This window comes from Ornithodoros turicata, chromosome 2 (assembly GCF_037126465.1).
Source record: "Ornithodoros turicata isolate Travis chromosome 2, ASM3712646v1, whole genome shotgun sequence".
Lineage (NCBI taxonomy): Eukaryota > Metazoa > Arthropoda > Arachnida > Ixodida > Argasidae > Ornithodoros > Ornithodoros turicata.
Window position 1 is genome coordinate 132,726,871 of NC_088202.1, and position 17,012 is coordinate 132,743,882.

General features: G+C 47.0%; 1 protein-coding gene across 4 annotated transcripts in view; it reads right to left on the reverse strand.

Annotated features, from left to right (window-relative positions):
- Nucleotides 1-4,029: 4,029 nt before the first annotated feature.
- Nucleotides 4,030-17,012, reverse strand: part of LOC135386161 (uncharacterized) — a 93,600-nt gene continuing 80,617 nt past the window's right edge. For 2 of the 4 annotated variants that reach the window (XM_064615926.1, XM_064615925.1), the window contains 14 exons: nucleotides 15,810-16,021; nucleotides 15,517-15,646; nucleotides 15,324-15,434; nucleotides 14,479-14,735; nucleotides 10,811-11,085; nucleotides 9,332-9,383; nucleotides 8,584-8,703; nucleotides 7,606-7,758; nucleotides 7,461-7,538; nucleotides 7,318-7,401; nucleotides 4,860-5,022; nucleotides 4,626-4,799; nucleotides 4,402-4,536; nucleotides 4,030-4,338 (listed from right to left, as the gene is read on the reverse strand). In XM_064615926.1, the coding sequence (XP_064471996.1) occupies nucleotides 4,171-4,338; nucleotides 4,402-4,536; nucleotides 4,626-4,799; nucleotides 4,860-5,022; nucleotides 7,318-7,401; nucleotides 7,461-7,538; nucleotides 7,606-7,758; nucleotides 8,584-8,703; nucleotides 9,332-9,383; nucleotides 10,811-11,085; nucleotides 14,479-14,735; nucleotides 15,324-15,434; nucleotides 15,517-15,646; nucleotides 15,810-16,021 (2,112 nt within the window). In that variant the 3' untranslated portion in view covers nucleotides 4,030-4,170. The remainder of the gene's footprint in view (nucleotides 4,339-4,401; nucleotides 4,537-4,625; nucleotides 4,800-4,859; nucleotides 5,023-7,317; nucleotides 7,402-7,460; nucleotides 7,539-7,605; nucleotides 7,759-8,583; nucleotides 8,704-9,331; nucleotides 9,384-10,810; nucleotides 11,086-14,478; nucleotides 14,736-15,323; nucleotides 15,435-15,516; nucleotides 15,647-15,809; nucleotides 16,022-17,012) is intronic. The other 2 variants (XM_064615927.1, XM_064615928.1) reach the window with 2 other exon arrangements.

Below are 17,012 nucleotides of genomic sequence, written 5' to 3' on the forward strand. Positions count from 1 at the left end.
CTTCTACGGCGCTGTTGGCCTGCTCATTCCCCAAGGCGCCACAATGGGCTGGAACCAGTACGTGAACCAGTACAAAAAAGATACGGTCAAGGTCAGACGAAATCCACGTCCATTCTTAGATCAACATTTGGAGATTAAACAGCTCATCTGCGTCCATCCTCTTTGTTCTGTCCTCGTTTACACAATTTTTTAGCTTAAAAGTTACAGGTCGGTGGTTTAGCTTAAAAGTTACAGGTCGGTGGTTTAGCGCTTCGTCCTGCCTCTCAACAGTTAAAACCGCGCAAAAATGTACGTACCTGACATACGAGAGATACACGCTACGAGAGATACAAGCTACGCATACAGTGCAGTGCATAAATGTAGTGACCCCTCTCAAAGTGACGTTGTCGCGTCCAGATAGCCGTTGCACATTTTCAGAGCTCTGTTAACTGATTCAGCATGGTTGACAACCGCAGGAAATAGCAGTACATTATCTACAACGTTTGTCCTACAAAATTTTCGCAAACTTTTGAAATTTGAACCGATCCAAAGTAGTAGGAGTACGTATGTAGAATACGCCACAAACACAAATGCTAATTAAAATGGCAAATGTTACAGCAGGCATGTGCGTAAGCCTTCGGGGTCAGTCTTACGCGCAAGTCTTACGCACGTGGCGGCTGAATTTGGGCATTGGTCTTAACTGAATTTAGATTTAGGTCTTACACGTCGGTCGTCAGAGTTTCGGCCAGACCCTGTCCACGTGCAAAACCGGCCCGTGGACAGAGTCTGAACGAGAACGAGCAACGCCAAACCCGTACCCCTCATGAAGCCGGTCTGAGTTCTCCGCGCATCGCCATGCCACCGCAGATAACCTGCAAAAATCTTTGGGAACATGGATAGTTCAGTTCCGGAAGGCCCAGGAAGCTTGCAACGCGTGATGAGGTGAGGTTCGGATGACGCGTGTCCAACAGCTCGATATCTGCCAACCAGCTGAAAACAGAAATGGGCCTCGTTGCTCCAAGTGGACGATTTTTTGGGACATTCTTCATAAGAAAGGCATCGTCAGGGAAACCACGAAGAGTGCTCCGGAGCTCACCGATTCGCACAAGCGTGCTCGAGTGGACGTTGTCCGCCAACACAGTCACCGGCTGGACAGAGGTAGGGCCTCTGCCCATCGGCATGTCTTTCTGAAGTTTCATGTTTCCGGCGATCCTCAGAGATGAGAAAAAGTTCAACCTCGAGGGTCCTGGTCGGACATGATACATGCCGATATCTAGAGGTGTGCGCCAGTGCGGTTATACCCGCGGATCCGCGCGGACATCAGCGCCACATCGTGGTTTGCGATAGAAATATAACGTTTCGAAATCCGATAGAACCGTGCTCCTCTGCGGTCCGCGCGGACATCCACCTTATATCCGCATGTCATACTTTGCATTGCCGTACCTTTAACTGGATTTTACGGCCCAATTCTGGATGACGTAACGTTCCTCAGCTGGACTTGAAAAATGAAAACGTTTCTAAGATAACATTTTCATCATGTGAACTTTTTCCTAAAAATATAATGACTGCGAATGCGCGTATACACTCAGTATCCGCGGTTGCGGATACCCTTATGCCAACTAGCGCGGTCGCGGATCTTATATGCCGGTGTATGGTGCCAGTACTGTCAACGTTATCCGCGCTCACCTCTGCCGATGTCATGTTAGAGATTTAGAATTTTTGAATTTTAAAGTTTAGAAAATTAAATTGTCTTGTTAGAAGATACGAAGGCAGAAAAATAGGCGATGTCATGTTGCCGGTGGTGAGTAAATCAAAGAGTGATATTAAACGGTAGGAGCAACTTATTTATTTACACATGGTAACGAGACTTTCGTGCACGAGACTGCACTTCCTCAGGTTACACTCTGCACTTACAGGCTGCACTTACAATCCTGCACTTACTCTGCAGGTTACACACTCTCCTGAACCCCCCCCCCACACACACACAACATACATCTCTGTCTTCACGTTCACACGGTCCACTGGTCACCTTTGTACTCTGCACCTGTGTCCTCATTCCGTCGCCATAACCCCCTTTTTATCCTTAATTCCTGGAACGTCACCTACATGCGTTCTCGTTTCCTGTGTAATCCCTTGGACTCGCGTTATGTTGCGCTTCTGATAACCCTGCGTTTGTACTTATTTTCTTTTCATTTTTACCTGTATTTGCACCATTTCCATCACCCTGTTACCCTCTCATGCACAAACTCCCCCGTCAACTGTATATATGTTCCTGTACCAGGTTCATATTTTTGTAACCTGAAGAAGTGCAGTCTGGTGCACGAAAGTCTCGTTACCATGTGTAAATAAATAATTGCTTCTACCGTTTAATATCACTCTTTGTCATGCTAGAAAAGAAAAAAGGTAGGTGCCACGACACCCTTTTGGGGTGTAGTCCATTGTCCCGCACCTGACGCCCTATAAGCATCACAGAACACCCCAGAATGAAGGTTTCTGTACGAAGGTTCTGTTCTGAAGGAAAGTGTTCTTGTACAACCTCCCTGAAGGAGTGCTAGTATACCCCTGTTTAGGGAGTTTTTGTACACCCTCCTTGAGGGAGTGGCAGTATGCACCCTGTCTTACTGAAGGGTGTTCTTGTGCACCTTTCCTGAGGGAGTGCTAGTACACCCCTTTTACTGAAGGGTGTTAGTACACACCCCAACCCTACACAGGAAACGGTCCTTCATTGCATACCTCGAAATTTAAACTACAGTGTGGGAACGAAACAGTGCTTCATCCAAGTGAGTGTTTTCTGAAACACGCAAACAAGACCACAAGAAGCCACAACAATTGCAATGCTCATTGCAAATAGTTTATTTCACATATTTGTACATTTTGTGGAATGAAGGGCTGGAATACAGGCAGCTTTTACGAAACAAAGAAACAAGAACTAGAAATGTTCTTTAATGTAGTGCATGGTTTGAGCAAATTTTCGATTCGGAGTAATGACACTGGTGATTTCAGTATCTGTTGTGTAGGGTTAGTTTACTACAGAAGGAGCTAATTATAAAAGTACCCGTCACGCCGTACTCACCAATTGCTTGACACATGTAAAATATTATTATTGTCACCTTAGTGACTAAGTGTACATTTTGATCATGGTGGACAATGATGACATTCGAAAAGCACCGCACACAAAGTTTTCTAGTCGGCACTGATGAAATGCTACTCTACGATGAACAGTCAATTTAAATACTACATGATACTACACGTTGGGACAAAAGCTTACGGAACACGCGAGCGACGTACTTTTTCTTCGGTGCGACGCCTGGCGGCTGCCGGAAGCGGGTGAGTTCACTGCTTCGAAGGTGTGGAAGGGTGCGCTGTTAGCGACACACAGTGGTAGTTCCGGTGTCCCTTGGGTGTGCCTGGGATGGAAGCTACCTCTGTGTGTCTCTAACAGCGGACCCTTCCACCCCGCCGAAACGTTGAACTTACCCGCTTCTTGCGGTCGCTAAGGTCATTCTCTTTCTGGCCATTCCGGTGTCACAAGGCAGACAACCTCAATTATGACGATATGGTCAATATATCTGGAATAACATTGCTGTATACCCCTGATACTGCTACGTAAATTTTCCTTGACTGAAACACACATGACCTGCAACACTTAAACTTACCTGGCGTTAACAAGGACAGTGATGATTCAATCTGAAGCCGTTAGCTATACGCACTCAAATATCGCGCGCGTCCCAAACTGGATTGGCTTTTGCGCATGTCCACGTACTCTGCATGTTCTGCGCGTACCCACGTACTGCGCTATCTCTGGTTAGTTGGCAGGGTATATACCCCAAACCCATCGAAAGAAAAAGATAGGTTCTACAGCGGTGTTCTCTGACACCACCGGGAGTAGAGAGCAAGCGTGGGGTGCAGCTGGTTGCGGTGTTTGAAATAGTCTCCGGCGGTTGGGGGAACAGCGAAAGTCTACGTAGTGAAGCGGGGACAGCAGAAGCCTTTCGTCTCGCTGGCGTTGTCTTTAAGCATATCAAGGTATAGGAAGGTATACGCACCATGCCAAGGTACATCGCATTTATTGCATGGATAAATCTGATGAATTGCACGTCTATACTATTTTGTAGTAGGAGCTTCTGTATTGGCCCCAAGCGACATTAAAAGCATTGATCAGTGCTGTTCCAGCGTTCATTTGTACAAATTCTATGGGACTTCTTCGCCGGTGATTGTCAAATTGGTAGCGTTGAAGATCACTGGGCGATGGTAAGGCACAATAGGATCAGCGACGTTGAGCAGTACGCGTCCTGTGGTGTTCACCGACAACATCACCAATGCAATCAGAAGTGCCTTCACCGCAACGCCAATCACCAACTGCAATTACAATGCATTGAGTTTCAGCCACTGATTCATGATGTCACCACCGGTGTCACTCACGAGTTGCAAGAGGGTAACGTCAGTGCAGTCATGTAGAAACACCAATGGCACTGACATTGGTAGGATGGTATTGGTGCAGGCACCGATGGCCACCGGTATTGCATAGTAAACCACGTATCTATTGGTGTCCATAGCCTGTGAAAAGCCCAGTGTGCAGTCGCATGAAGCACTTTTTCCGGTATCCAATAACTACTCGTTTTTGACAGTAACAGTAACGTGCTTACAACGCCTTTGATAACATCCATAAGGACACCAGTAAGCACAGCGTTGTTGGTACTTTCAGCCATTAGAGATGCGAACGTTGCCAGGACGGTTTGACTCACGATGGGTGGCTGATGGGTCCAAAAATATTTATTGATGTGAATATATCGCATTGTGTATCCCACGAGATCTTTCTTCTGAAACGACAGAGAGTCACACAGTGTTTCCGCACAACTGAGACTAAACAGTTATCCTACCAGCACAAGTTGCGTAACGGCGTGAGAGGCGCCAAGCATTAAGAGAGCGCCCCAAGGGAGCTTAGATTTGACCAACTCCACAGTGACGAGCTCAGTCCTTGACCAGGGCACTTTGAATGACACCACTACCAACGTGATGGATAGAAGGCTTACTTGAGGCAGCCTGAATGTGAAAGCGGTATCCGAATCAGTGAAACAAGACATGGACAAGTACAACAGGTGCAGGTTTGTGTCCTATACAAGTACCCTATAACCCTACACTACTAACCTATGCAGGGTGTTTTTTTTTTATCCATCACAGAATTTTTATAAAAAAGCTATGAGAGCTGCGCAGATGTCGTTTTTGTGCTTGACTTATAACGGCTAGGCGGACATCCCCTCGAAGAAAGTATGCGACTACAAGATAACTAATTACCTATAATTTATTAACTAACTCTCTTTAATTAGGCTATTTCGGCCAAAAGTAAGATAGCAGAATGATAGGCTACCTTCGTTGAAAGCCAATCCACCACTAACAACTCGTAAAAGGTGCACGTGCATCCCTGAATTTTCATATGCAAATGAGCCGAAGCCGAGACCGCTGCTACCGCAAACACAGGGAGCACAAAACTCATGTCACGTCAGAGCGGTCACGTGATCCGGAGTAATGGAGATGATTGGAGTAGGTACTGATCTGCTGGCCGGATAAACCGCTTTTCGGCCCAGATCAGCCTCCGTCGGTGTGGATGATGCGCTCTTGAGGCGCGCTTTTTTCGGTTCGCGATGGACATTTCCAGGAATGCGCTCTTTTCTGGACTAATACCACTGCCACACGGGACGTCTTCAACGCCCATTGACATCGATGACCATTGAAAATGCAGGTAGCACTCCCTAGCGTGTAAGGCGTCAAGCTATCAGGCAACATTGGATCCAATGCTCGTTGAGAAATTGATGCGTTACCTACTTGAGGGCGATACGCGCATTTTCAATGGTCGTTGGTTTCAATGGTCTTTGGAGACCGCCCGTGTGACAGGGTTATAAGCTAGAATGGCTTTCAACGAAGATTGTCTCCCGTTCTGCTATCTCGCTTTTGCCCAAAATTTCCTAATGAAAGAGGTTGTTAATGGAGTTTAGGTAATTAATCATCTTATACTTACACACTCTCTTCCAGAGGATGTCCGCCTGGCCGCATAACTCAATTGCAAAAACGACACCTGTGCTGCTCTTGGTAACTTTTTATAAATATTATGTAAAGTTACTACAAGTTACAAGCAAGTTAATGACAAGGACCTCACAACATATGCTCGTTGCAAGTTACTTACCACTGTCCTACTCGTAATTTGCACAAGGACAAGTACCCTATTTGCGTTTTGCGCGACGTGGTGGTGGCGCATCTTAACTCCAACATGGCGGACGTATCCAGGTTGTCGCTTAGTTTCGATTTTGAGATTTCTGAACTGCAATGTTGATTCTTGATGCGTTGAAGGCGAACGAGTATTAAACGCTGCTCATATACTTCTGGCAGGCGTAACCCCGTTGTCCAAAGAGAAGGATACAGTTGTCGCGTATTAATTGCGAAGTTCCGGCATGTTTGATCAACCATACTTCGTGAAGGTGAATTTCACGTTTACCGAAGTCTTTTACCGTTTTTCGGCGAGGCCGAAATAGCAAGCAGCGAGTGTCCTGCGCTGCAGGAATGTCAGGAACATGATATCTGTGCTGATGCTCCCTTACAGATAAGATATTACAAAGTAATGTTGTCACATCCGTGTGTCACTGGTGCGCATGTTTTTGGGAAACCTTAACGAAACGTCGCGTTATTTCTGCATTCTTTCCCAAGTGATTTGACGCGCTGACTCAAATGCACAGTTACAAAACTGACTTGGTATAGGTTTCGCGCTATTCCTTGCGCTTTATTGCACATAATGACTACTCAAGTTTGAAAAATATTGTTCTGTTTTGCCTATAGACTAGGTTTTGCTTCCTTCCTGACGTGATTAGCACAGAGGTCTGCTTCAGACAAAAAAAAAAGAAAAGAAAAAGAACGTTCATCAGATATGTAGGCTGTACCGCTCCAAGAGCTCTGCCATACACACATAAGCATTGCTGATGTAACAGGTTTGCTCATTTTGCTGTCCCCTCGGCGCGCATAGTCACATTGTGGCACAGAACAAACGTCGTTTGGTTTTGTTTGCTGGTCGTAGTCTGCACTGGTTCCTTCATCCATGATTTCAACAGCAAAATATATGTGCAGCTGAGCGACCCATGCGAAAAGCAGCAAGTTCTCCGCAAGTGAACGCGGGGTCGGCCGTTTGTACCTGGATCGGCTAGTCCAGGGTTTCACCGCTCTGCGGCGTCGATTTGGCGAAAAATGCGAATAGGGTAGATCATATCGGCGGCAGTCGCGGTGTAGTACACCACCACCTCATATCTTACACACATGACTTCCATGACGTTATTGACAAGACTTCACACTCACAATCTCTCAAGACCGGAGAACATCACCACAGCTGTACAAGCGACGTATATTCCGAGACAGTAGAGGAACAAGTAGTCCAGCCCTCTGGCAAGAATATTGAAAACCATGAAACGGACACATTGTTCAAAATGTGTCAAACTTACGATAGGGGTCCCATCGCCCGGAGCCTGGTTTTTGCGGAGGCCGTTACTGTTTCCTGCTGGTCCGCTTCCCCAAGTTCGCTACACGAATAAATATATCGATAGACAGTTCTGTAGCGCGACCAGCATGAAAACTATATATACTAACTAGGGGCGTAAGTTCGTCATGTAGAAATACAAGCAGCAGAAGGCGAAGACGACCAGGCATGCCGGAAGAACGATCGCAGTCCACGTCCAAAGGTTTATTTCAACTATGTCCATTTTGATTGCAAGCGTCCGATTCCTGCGGACTTCTTGGACACTGCGTGAAACATGAAGCTTGTTGAAACGTGGAAACGCCTTTCCAGCCGCAATGTCTACATCGTTTTCCAGTCAGCCTCACACTCAACGCTTTTGCAGCCGGATTAAGCCAGAGAGGAGGAAAGCGACACCAGGGAGGAAGCGCACGGTCCGTATGCTTTCCTCCTCTTTGGCTTGGGCGATAAACAGCTTTCAACGTGCTCCCCCGGCTAAACGGCGCTGCGCTTTCAATATGGCGGCGTCCACCAGAAAACGGTCTATATTTGCACGCCCTCACAAAAATCTCTGCTGTTTTGCTTTCTTTGGTTAGGCAATTGAAAAAAAAAAAAAAAACATCGATCACGGTGGTGGCTGCGTTCGGGTCACTGTCGTTGGGGTTTGACGTGGAACTACGCGCATGTTATCCGTGATAGTTGAAATCCTTTTGACTCATTGACACGTTTTCTGTGGTCTGGGTTGTACTATCGTCTCATATATGCCAACATCGTAAGGAGCCATTGCCCTGCCAGACACGGTAGGCGTGCTACCCGCGGTGGTTGTTGGGCGACTGACCACGGTCGTGCCCTCAACTGCGCATCAGACACCCATTGCCCGCACCATTTCCGGTGATCTATGCGTGATCACACGAAACTTTCATCCGTTATCAATACAGCACAGCCTCACCGATTGCGATATCTACCTATGACGTAGCTCTACGTCAAAATGACATCATGCCAGTGTGTAAGCAACTCACTACCCTTCAGTGAGGTACCTTTCAGCACCGTCACTACTCAGTTCATTTCGTGATCTCATTGAATTCTAGTTCGTGCAAGAGCAATATACTCACTGCTGCAGTAGGGCCACGATAGCTTCTTTCCCAGGTATTGTAGCGAGGCTGGATAGACTGCCCAGCATGCAGACTATGGCAGGTGCGATGAGGAACGCGCTTCTCATATCTAAGCGTCTCCTGCAAAGCGACAATTCTCAATAACCTGCGTAGTCACATTACGTCGTTTCTATGAGACATGGTCATTGCATTATAGCGTGTGTAACGTTTACTATTGACCCCCATTTAGACTCCACTGGCTGGCATGGGAGTGATGTTCGAAACACCGCTCGAAACCCACCACGCACAATATTTCCGGTGTGTGGTGTATTTGTCACTGTGCAATCAAAGTTACCGAAGACGGCCGGTGAAAGAAACTCCGCGTGACGTCAGCAGGCCTGTGCGAGGAGCAGAAAGGACTGCGAGCTACCTCGTTAGTTTACACGCTCTGTAATGATGTGGCAGGGGCGGATCCAGACCCTCGGATCCTCGGACCCTTGGATCCGCCACTTGTGGGTGGTTTCTACAGGTTGAGCAGATCAGGGGCCTCGTTCGCGGGCTACAGATTAGCTGCACTCGTTGTTGCTTCTCAAGAAAACATTGTTGCATAACGCGGGAAAAAGGGATGGCAAATTTTTATTTCGCCGCGCCTTCAATATACGTTGCTGTAGCAAGTACGTGCACCGACAGGCACAGTGCATAACTGCAGCGCTAAGCAGTCCTTATGTGTCAGTGCTAGACAAATGGACCAAAGTATGTGTGTCCTTACCGTTCGCGTGCTTTCGTAGCCTTTTCCATTTCATTGAGGGCAGTGATTTGAGCTAGAAATGAAACGGAAGTGTTGCATTACAAAAAAAGATGGTATACGTAGAATACAAGTCTCGCTATCGGAAGTATTATTCCTTTCGAGGTGAACAAGTTGACGAAAATTCTTCAGCCAATCAAGCTATCTCAGCGCTAGAATTCGCTACGTGTCGCTATGTTAACCGAAAACGTTACGGTCCTGGTTCTGTATTACTAAAAAAAACAAAAAAAATAGAAACAGAGGTGCTGTTCAAATAAAGGAATCCCGAAATACATTGCGTTCAGCAAAAATTTTGAGAACCAGTTTGGTAAAACGAAAACCACCGAAAACATTAGCTCTCGCCCACCCCATGGGCTGTCTTACGAACGTGCAGGTAAATCTACAACAACAACTTTATTGAGATGATGAATGGGCGATACTCCACCCCATTGCTGGTGGTGATGTAGGGAATGAAATAATGAGCCCTGTCACAATAAGGATCGAAGTCCTATGGTGTCCAAAAGTCAAGAGAGCTTTGAGGGCAAAGCGTTGGTGGGCTATATCTATCTATACTGGATCAGGTAAATATATTTTCTCATTTGTCATATGAGTTTTGCCACTCTGCTGCTATTTTTACTACATTTTTGCTCCTATTGACATCTGTCGTCTTCCCGCTTCCCGCCAGGAAGCTGAAAGAAGTCACAGCCAACGAAAAACGTACGGGTCTGGAGAAAAGTTTGCGAAACACGCGAGCAGCGGTGTGTATTTTCTTCGGTGCGACACCGTAACGGTGGGCGGAAGCCGGCGAGTTTACTGCTTCGCAGGGGTCGAAGCAGTACTTTAAAGTACTCTAGTACTCTAAAGTACTTTAAAGTACTCAAGTACATTACAAATTTAGGTCATATCGCTGGACGTTTAAACACTTGGTAGTGATAAAATGTAAGGTAATTATGTTGCGACTGTTATCTTTAGTAAACTGTTAGCTAGCATTCTTCACAAATGCTAGCTAGAAAACGCTGATAATTTACAGCTGATTCATTAACATGAACCGAAAGAAATGATTTTGCGACCAAGCTTTGTGTTTATATTGGCAATTGGGTACTTGAGTACTTGAAAGGAAAGTCCCGTAGAAGAGTGCACAAACTGAAATGTACTTAAGTTGTAGTTGAGTGCTTCGTACTTCAAGTGCTTCCGATCACTGCTAGCGACACACCGCGGTACGTTCCACTCCACCGCGGAACTACCGCGGTATCTCACCCTTACACCCCTCCGAAACAGTGAATTCCGCCGCTTCAGCCCGCGCTAGAAAGCACCGAAGAAAAACCGTAAACTGTTGTCCACACCTGTACAAAGCACTAGTTTTCCAATGCATGGTTTCCATCCCCTGCGCTTCGACGCTAAGGCATCCCCCGTAATTAATTTAAATACACCCTGTAATAATTATAGTTCTAAAGGCATACATACAGACACTAGAAGCTCTACCCATCGAAGCTCGGCGCGTCCCTGCCAAGCTGTGGCGCCTGACGAATCCGTATCCTTCGATTTCTTCGACCAGCGTCCCTCGACTTCCTCGTACCGTGTAGAAGGTAGTGTTGAGGGATCCTGATAACGTTTGCACTGATGCTCGTGAGCCTCTGGGGCGAAGATCCACTGAGCGCATAGGTTCCGGACTCGGGGCCTTCGGAGAGTCGGATAATAGGCTCTCGTGTTGTACCACAGCCTTTCTGGTGCCTTCAGGACTACGCAAGTGCAAATGGGAGCAGTATATGCAGTATAATGCATTGATTTATTCGATAATATTAACCAAATTACGTAGTTTGCCTAACATTATAAGATGAAGGAGTATATAGCTATCCAGAACCAGCCCAGGATACATGTTCACCCTTCACTTCCACGTGCTGCGGAGCTTACAGACTTATTAGGACACTAACTCGCATCAACGAACGATTGTACAGGGGAAGCCGGTATATGCATATGGTGAAAGAACTGCAGCAAAAAGAGTAGGACACGGGTTAATAAACAGTGCAGACAGGACGACTGCAGCTCCGTGTGAGCCCGTGACCTACAAACACGAAGTCCTTCTTAGTGATCTCAATGGACGGCGAGCTGAGGCGGCTGAGGCTTCTCCGTTCTGATTGACGAGTCGAGCTTCTGTTGTCTCCCTTTCTTCTTGTCCTTTGCGGAAGACTACGCACATGGTCTTACAGAAGGCGGGCTTCAGAGCCGCTGTATGTCAGCTGCTATTGTCCGATGTATTGCCGTCCGCACGAGATCGAATTCGTATACGCACTCATGCTGTGTACTTCGGCAAGTCTTCTTCGGGCAAGTCTCTCTGGTTTTGTTTATCATATTTGGAAAGCTAGCTAATTTGTTGTCGCACCGGAAGAGAGCTTCTACGCCGAGTTTGGTCGCTATCTTCCGAATTTTATCGGATGCCCGATGGTGATGTTGGATCATCACTTTCTTCTTGGCTGGTTGGTCTTCACTGTATTCATCTCTGGGTAGGTCCTCTTTGGACATTATTTCACAGTTGCTTCCGGGTCCGCCATCTTGAGCCTTTCGAGTTGAAATCCGAAGGCTGAAGGAATCAAGTGACAGCACGACCGTAGGATTGCGGACGTCGTCACCGTAGTTACAAAAGCGTTCTTCACGAATCGAGAATGGGCACTGTCGAAGGGGAGGAGACTCTTGGCGGTTCGTTGGCGGTACTCTCAACAAGTGAGCTGCCGACATCTTTAAGCCTGCTGTCTAGAAACTGGATGCTGCCTTGTTCGTCTGGCCCCTCAGTGCTGGTGTGAAGCTTGAATAGGGCTTGTTGGAGGAGATCGCAGAGTTCTTGATCGTGATGGCTCTCGTCGTGGGGTATCATGTCATCCACCGTATCTGGCTATACATAACCGTGTCCCTGATATACGTTCAACTGTCTCACTTTGACAGGTAGATCTCGCTTAGCGCCGGGGCCAGCGATAACCCAATGCATATGCCTGATTTCTGACGAAGAACTTTTCCTCCAGTGTCCATGACAGTGGATTGGAGGTACAATTCGACGAGCCTGGTGTAGTCTGTGATCGTAATGCCGGTATGATTCTGAAGCCTTGTTAAGCTATGTTCTTCAGTTGCATCCCTGGCAGCGGAAAGTCGGATGATGGAGTCCAAGCTATAGTGGAGGTCCCCTACGACTACTGAGAAGGATCCGATCTTTTTCGTGCTAGTCTTGGGAGATTCTCGAGAGGGTGTTGGAGCTTTAATCGGGAACGGCTGTTTTTCCGCCAAATCCTTTTGCCATGTGTCACCCTGAAACGATTGCTCTGAACAGCAGTTGTCGTTTGTTGGTCTTTGCAGATTGCTGATTTGATTTGGTGATTACAAAGAAGAGTACAGGCTGGACAGTTTTGTTGTTCCAATACGTATTTATCTTTTTCCCAGGCCTGCAACGTCAAAGGTCGCTCGGACTTCCTCTGTTTCTATTGGCGGGATTTTTCGGAAGGATTTCAAAGGTTTTCCCAATCATCCCGTCTGCTCTCGTGTAGTAGGACCCTGTCAAGAATCACGAATCGTGACTCCTTGTCTGCTTCGAGCAGAAAGAGGTCTTTAGATTTCAGCTCTTCAACTACATTAAATACTCGTCTTTTGGGTGGACTGTCATGGAGTCCTTTATCCTTCGAAGGGAGGACCTCCAACCCCCGAGATACGACGCCAACTTTGTCTTCATCTAGGCGGCAGGCCACGTTGTGAAGAAACCTAGAGATAAAGACATACACCAAGAAAGGCACCAAAACGCCTCGGGTATCCCATAAAATTCGGAAGATAGCGGCCGAACTCAAGGTTGAGGTTATCTTCCGGTGCGACAACAGATTAATTCGCCTAAAGCAAACACACACACAAGGATGAGTGTATTCGCAGCAGGAGTGTATACGATTCCGTTCTCGTGCAGGTGGCAATACATCGGGCAATCATGCAGGTACGTGAACGACCGAACTAGGGAACATGCGAATTCCCTAAAAAATATCCTGCCCGCCTGTGCGTCAATGTGCGTCGCCTTCCGCAAACAACGCGGAAGGAAGATAAGAGAAGCTGGACTCATCAATAAGAAGCCTGCGTCAGCTCGCCGTTCATTGAGTTGACCAAGGGAGAATTGGGGTTTCTAGGTCCCAGGTTCACACCTCGGTAACTCAGTCGGTAATGTGTTTGCTAGCTGAGCTCAAGACCGCGTGTTCAATCCCGACCGAGGACGGTAGCAATGTGGGGGAGGTAAATATTGCTTCCAGCACAGTGCGTCGGTGATTTGCGGCGCACGCCAAAAGAACCTCCCCCCCCTCAAAAAAAAAAAAAAAAACTAAAAAGAAACACAAGATATGTGTGACAATCTTGTCTGTTCTTTTTTGTCCCCCAGACTCGGATTTTTACGTTATGGATCTATATCACCAGCCCGCCCCTCTATCCTCCATTTAGTGATTAAGCGCCCCCACTTAGTCCTTAATCCTTGACGAAGTAAGCCAGTTAGTAGAAGGCGGTTGTGCGCGGGTGTCGTGTTCTTGTCCCCTCCCGCGCCATGAATAGTGTCGCAATGTTCCGCAATTGACCTGCGTTTAAAAGCACCTGACAGAGCACAGATCAGTCGGACAGGACGAACATGTGTGTGTATAATATGTTTATAATAACTCACTGACATTATTCACGTCCAGCCTACGCCATTTTTTTCATTAAGAAGCGTGAATAAGTGTCATCACTGCGTATACCAGTTGTCGCTTCCGTTTGGGTTGGGTTCCGTCTGTGATCTAGCAACGCGGCTTTAGCGGTGTCACCGCGGTTCCAAAAGTCGTGATCACAGCGGCGCTTCTGAGGTCTGACGCAGTAACGTCAACACCGCGCTGAGTTATTCCTGTGAGGCTTTCAGAAGATTTCGTATCCACGTGTCACGAGAGGATGGAAAACACAAAGCTCACTACGTTCGACATAAACACTGGAATATGTGTGTTTGCGGACATACTTCAACTACGTCTCCGCACTACGCTGAACACAGTGTAGGGTAGCTCATGCACCGGCGATCCGGATAATATACATTTTTAGTAAACATTGTTTTTGAAGAATAATTTCTACGGTTAAGAAGCTTAGGTGAAGATTGAACTAACCTTTTCTTATTTTGATTAGTTTCTGTTTTTGCACTTTTCTCTACAGGCGCAAAGTCGACCACGGACGATCGCCTCGAGGCCTTTGCAGAAGACGGGGTGGACTTCAGGATAGAAGGGCGCCGTTCCATGCGCCGTTCGGTGCGCCGTACGTCCGCTGGACTCGTTGCTTCATCGCCAATGATCATGCTTGAGAATTCTCGTGTGGACGCTAAAGAATGTCTTCGTTTGAGAGGGGTGCGATGGTCAGGAGAAGCACACTGTTAGAGAAGGGCCTCGGGTTAGAAACTGCATGTTGCACATTTTTTCAGCGTGGCTGCTACCGCAGTGAACATCGCGTGTAAGGTACGTACTAGCCTGTTTAGCTAGGTTTTCAAGTCAGCATGCTTACATAAGGCAAGGAAATAACCCACATGATTTTCGGCAGCAGGGGTATCTGAAAGCTATGTGGAGTGTTCACGTTCTCAGTACTCCATGCTAGGGGTAGAAGTAGGGGTAGGGTAGGGGTAGGGGTAGAAGTGAGCGCATCGCACTGTAACACAGAAATTTGATAAGGAATGTGACGCCAGAACGCTAACGCGGAATGACCCAGGTAACCGGCCTGTTGTTCAGGTCAGTAATGGATTTCGAGACAGTTTTCGATTTCGTTCCCCCTGGAGTTGTGCTGAATTATGGCGCTTACCGACCATACCCGCTCGCACAGTTCAGGCAAATATCACGGTCCCTGCATTGTACTTTTTGTCACGCGGTCTACCCTTGTTACTCTATTGGTGGTTTGAGACGCTAACTTGTTCAATAGGGATCGATTCAATACCTATGGAGATCCCTGCGAAGGCCCGCTTACTCACGCTATCACTAAGGATTTCTTTGGCGTCAGTATAATCGGTGTGTCCGGCTCTGCCACGTCTTCCACGCTGTCTTCGTGGAGAAGGCCTTGCAGATCTCATGCGAATCACGGCCTGAAGCAAAAAAGCTTGATACTTGTGGATACCGCTGAGAGAGATAAGCATTTCAAAGGTGGAAAAAGAAGGTTCTTGTTACCTCTGCAAGTTTATCAAAAAGATCATCTGCGTCTTTTCCCGTGGATGCGTTAGTGTTGTCCTGGGACCGATAGCGTGCAGAATGCTCGGAGGTGGTGTCCAAGTGTTCGTTATGCAGAAATTGCAACACTCTATAAACAAAGATGAACATGCAAAAAAAAAAAAAAAACACACAGTCGTGAATTAAAGTGGTTCTGATGATCCACACATTGAAAGCATTTCGCCACACAACACACCGGGAAAAGCTACATCGCAAATGGAAACACAGTATGCCACCAACTTAGCGGAGCCCACCTATCGATGAAGTAAAGCAGCGGAGCAGCAAGTGTGGTGGTCGAGCAGAACATGGCTGCGAGGAACGTGAACAGGCACAGGATCAGGAAAGGCTTTGCTCTACGGAGTCCATAGTGAGAGCAGAGTTTGAGCCCGATGCGAGGCACGATTGTTGTAGCGGAATCCACTGCTGACACCAGGAGAAGTACGGCTGTTGTGCTCAACACTTCCACCTGCACATGCGATCTTACCCGTGTACCATCTGTAAGCCGCGTATCGATGACACAGAGGCCGCAGAGCGCCAAACTACAGGTGATATGTTGCTATGGGTAAAATGTGAATGATTCATAGTAAACATGGAATGGTAAACACTGGTGAAAGTATACCACAGATACTAAACATGTTAAATGAGCAGTTCGCTCTGGTAGTAACATTTGGCTCCATACAACTTTCTTTTCGTTCAAATTCGACGCACGTATCTCCAGTTATTCTATTTTGTCCTCACATCCGGCGGTCGAGCCGCACCAACGCTGAGGAGCTGTCCTCATCGCCTCGTTTGACATTCTCTACAAAACGGTTACGTGTCAGCGCCCTTTCCCACACCTCCTTCTTGTAGCCTCTGTAGCTGGGTGTAAAGAATTCAGCAGCAGCAGCAGGCAGTGAACAAAGTCGGTGCCAAGGGAATGCCCATAGCCAAGGAAGTGCGAGGACACGCACTGACGTTGCGCATGTCATTATCCGCGCGAATTTCAAACCGTAATTCCAATGATTTATAATGCCGACAATAAATTATGCAGCCCGAGTTGGCAAAACGCAAAGCAGCCATTCGCTGAAGCAGGGAATACACCACGCGTGGAATCTGCGGGCTGATGCTTGGGGAGCGAACTGTCTCTTCAATACAATAGAACTAACAGAGGTATGTTGCTTTTTCTTAGCAATGAACATATAATTTTTTCAAGGCGAACTGATTCTTGTTCAAAGATCCATTGCTGGAATCTGCTAATGGTTCGTGGTATACCTCTGTGCTCAATCGACTAGCTAATAGGTAGAAACGTGGTTTTGGTTGGCCTAAACAACTACTGCCTAAACAGCCTTACTGGGCTAGGCAAAACGTTGTTGCTCAATAGTTGCTGTAAACGATGCTAAACGTATTCTACAACGACGACCTCCCTAATATACCTTCGAAGCCTAAGGTGGTTTGGTCAATTTTGAAAGCGCAGGGGA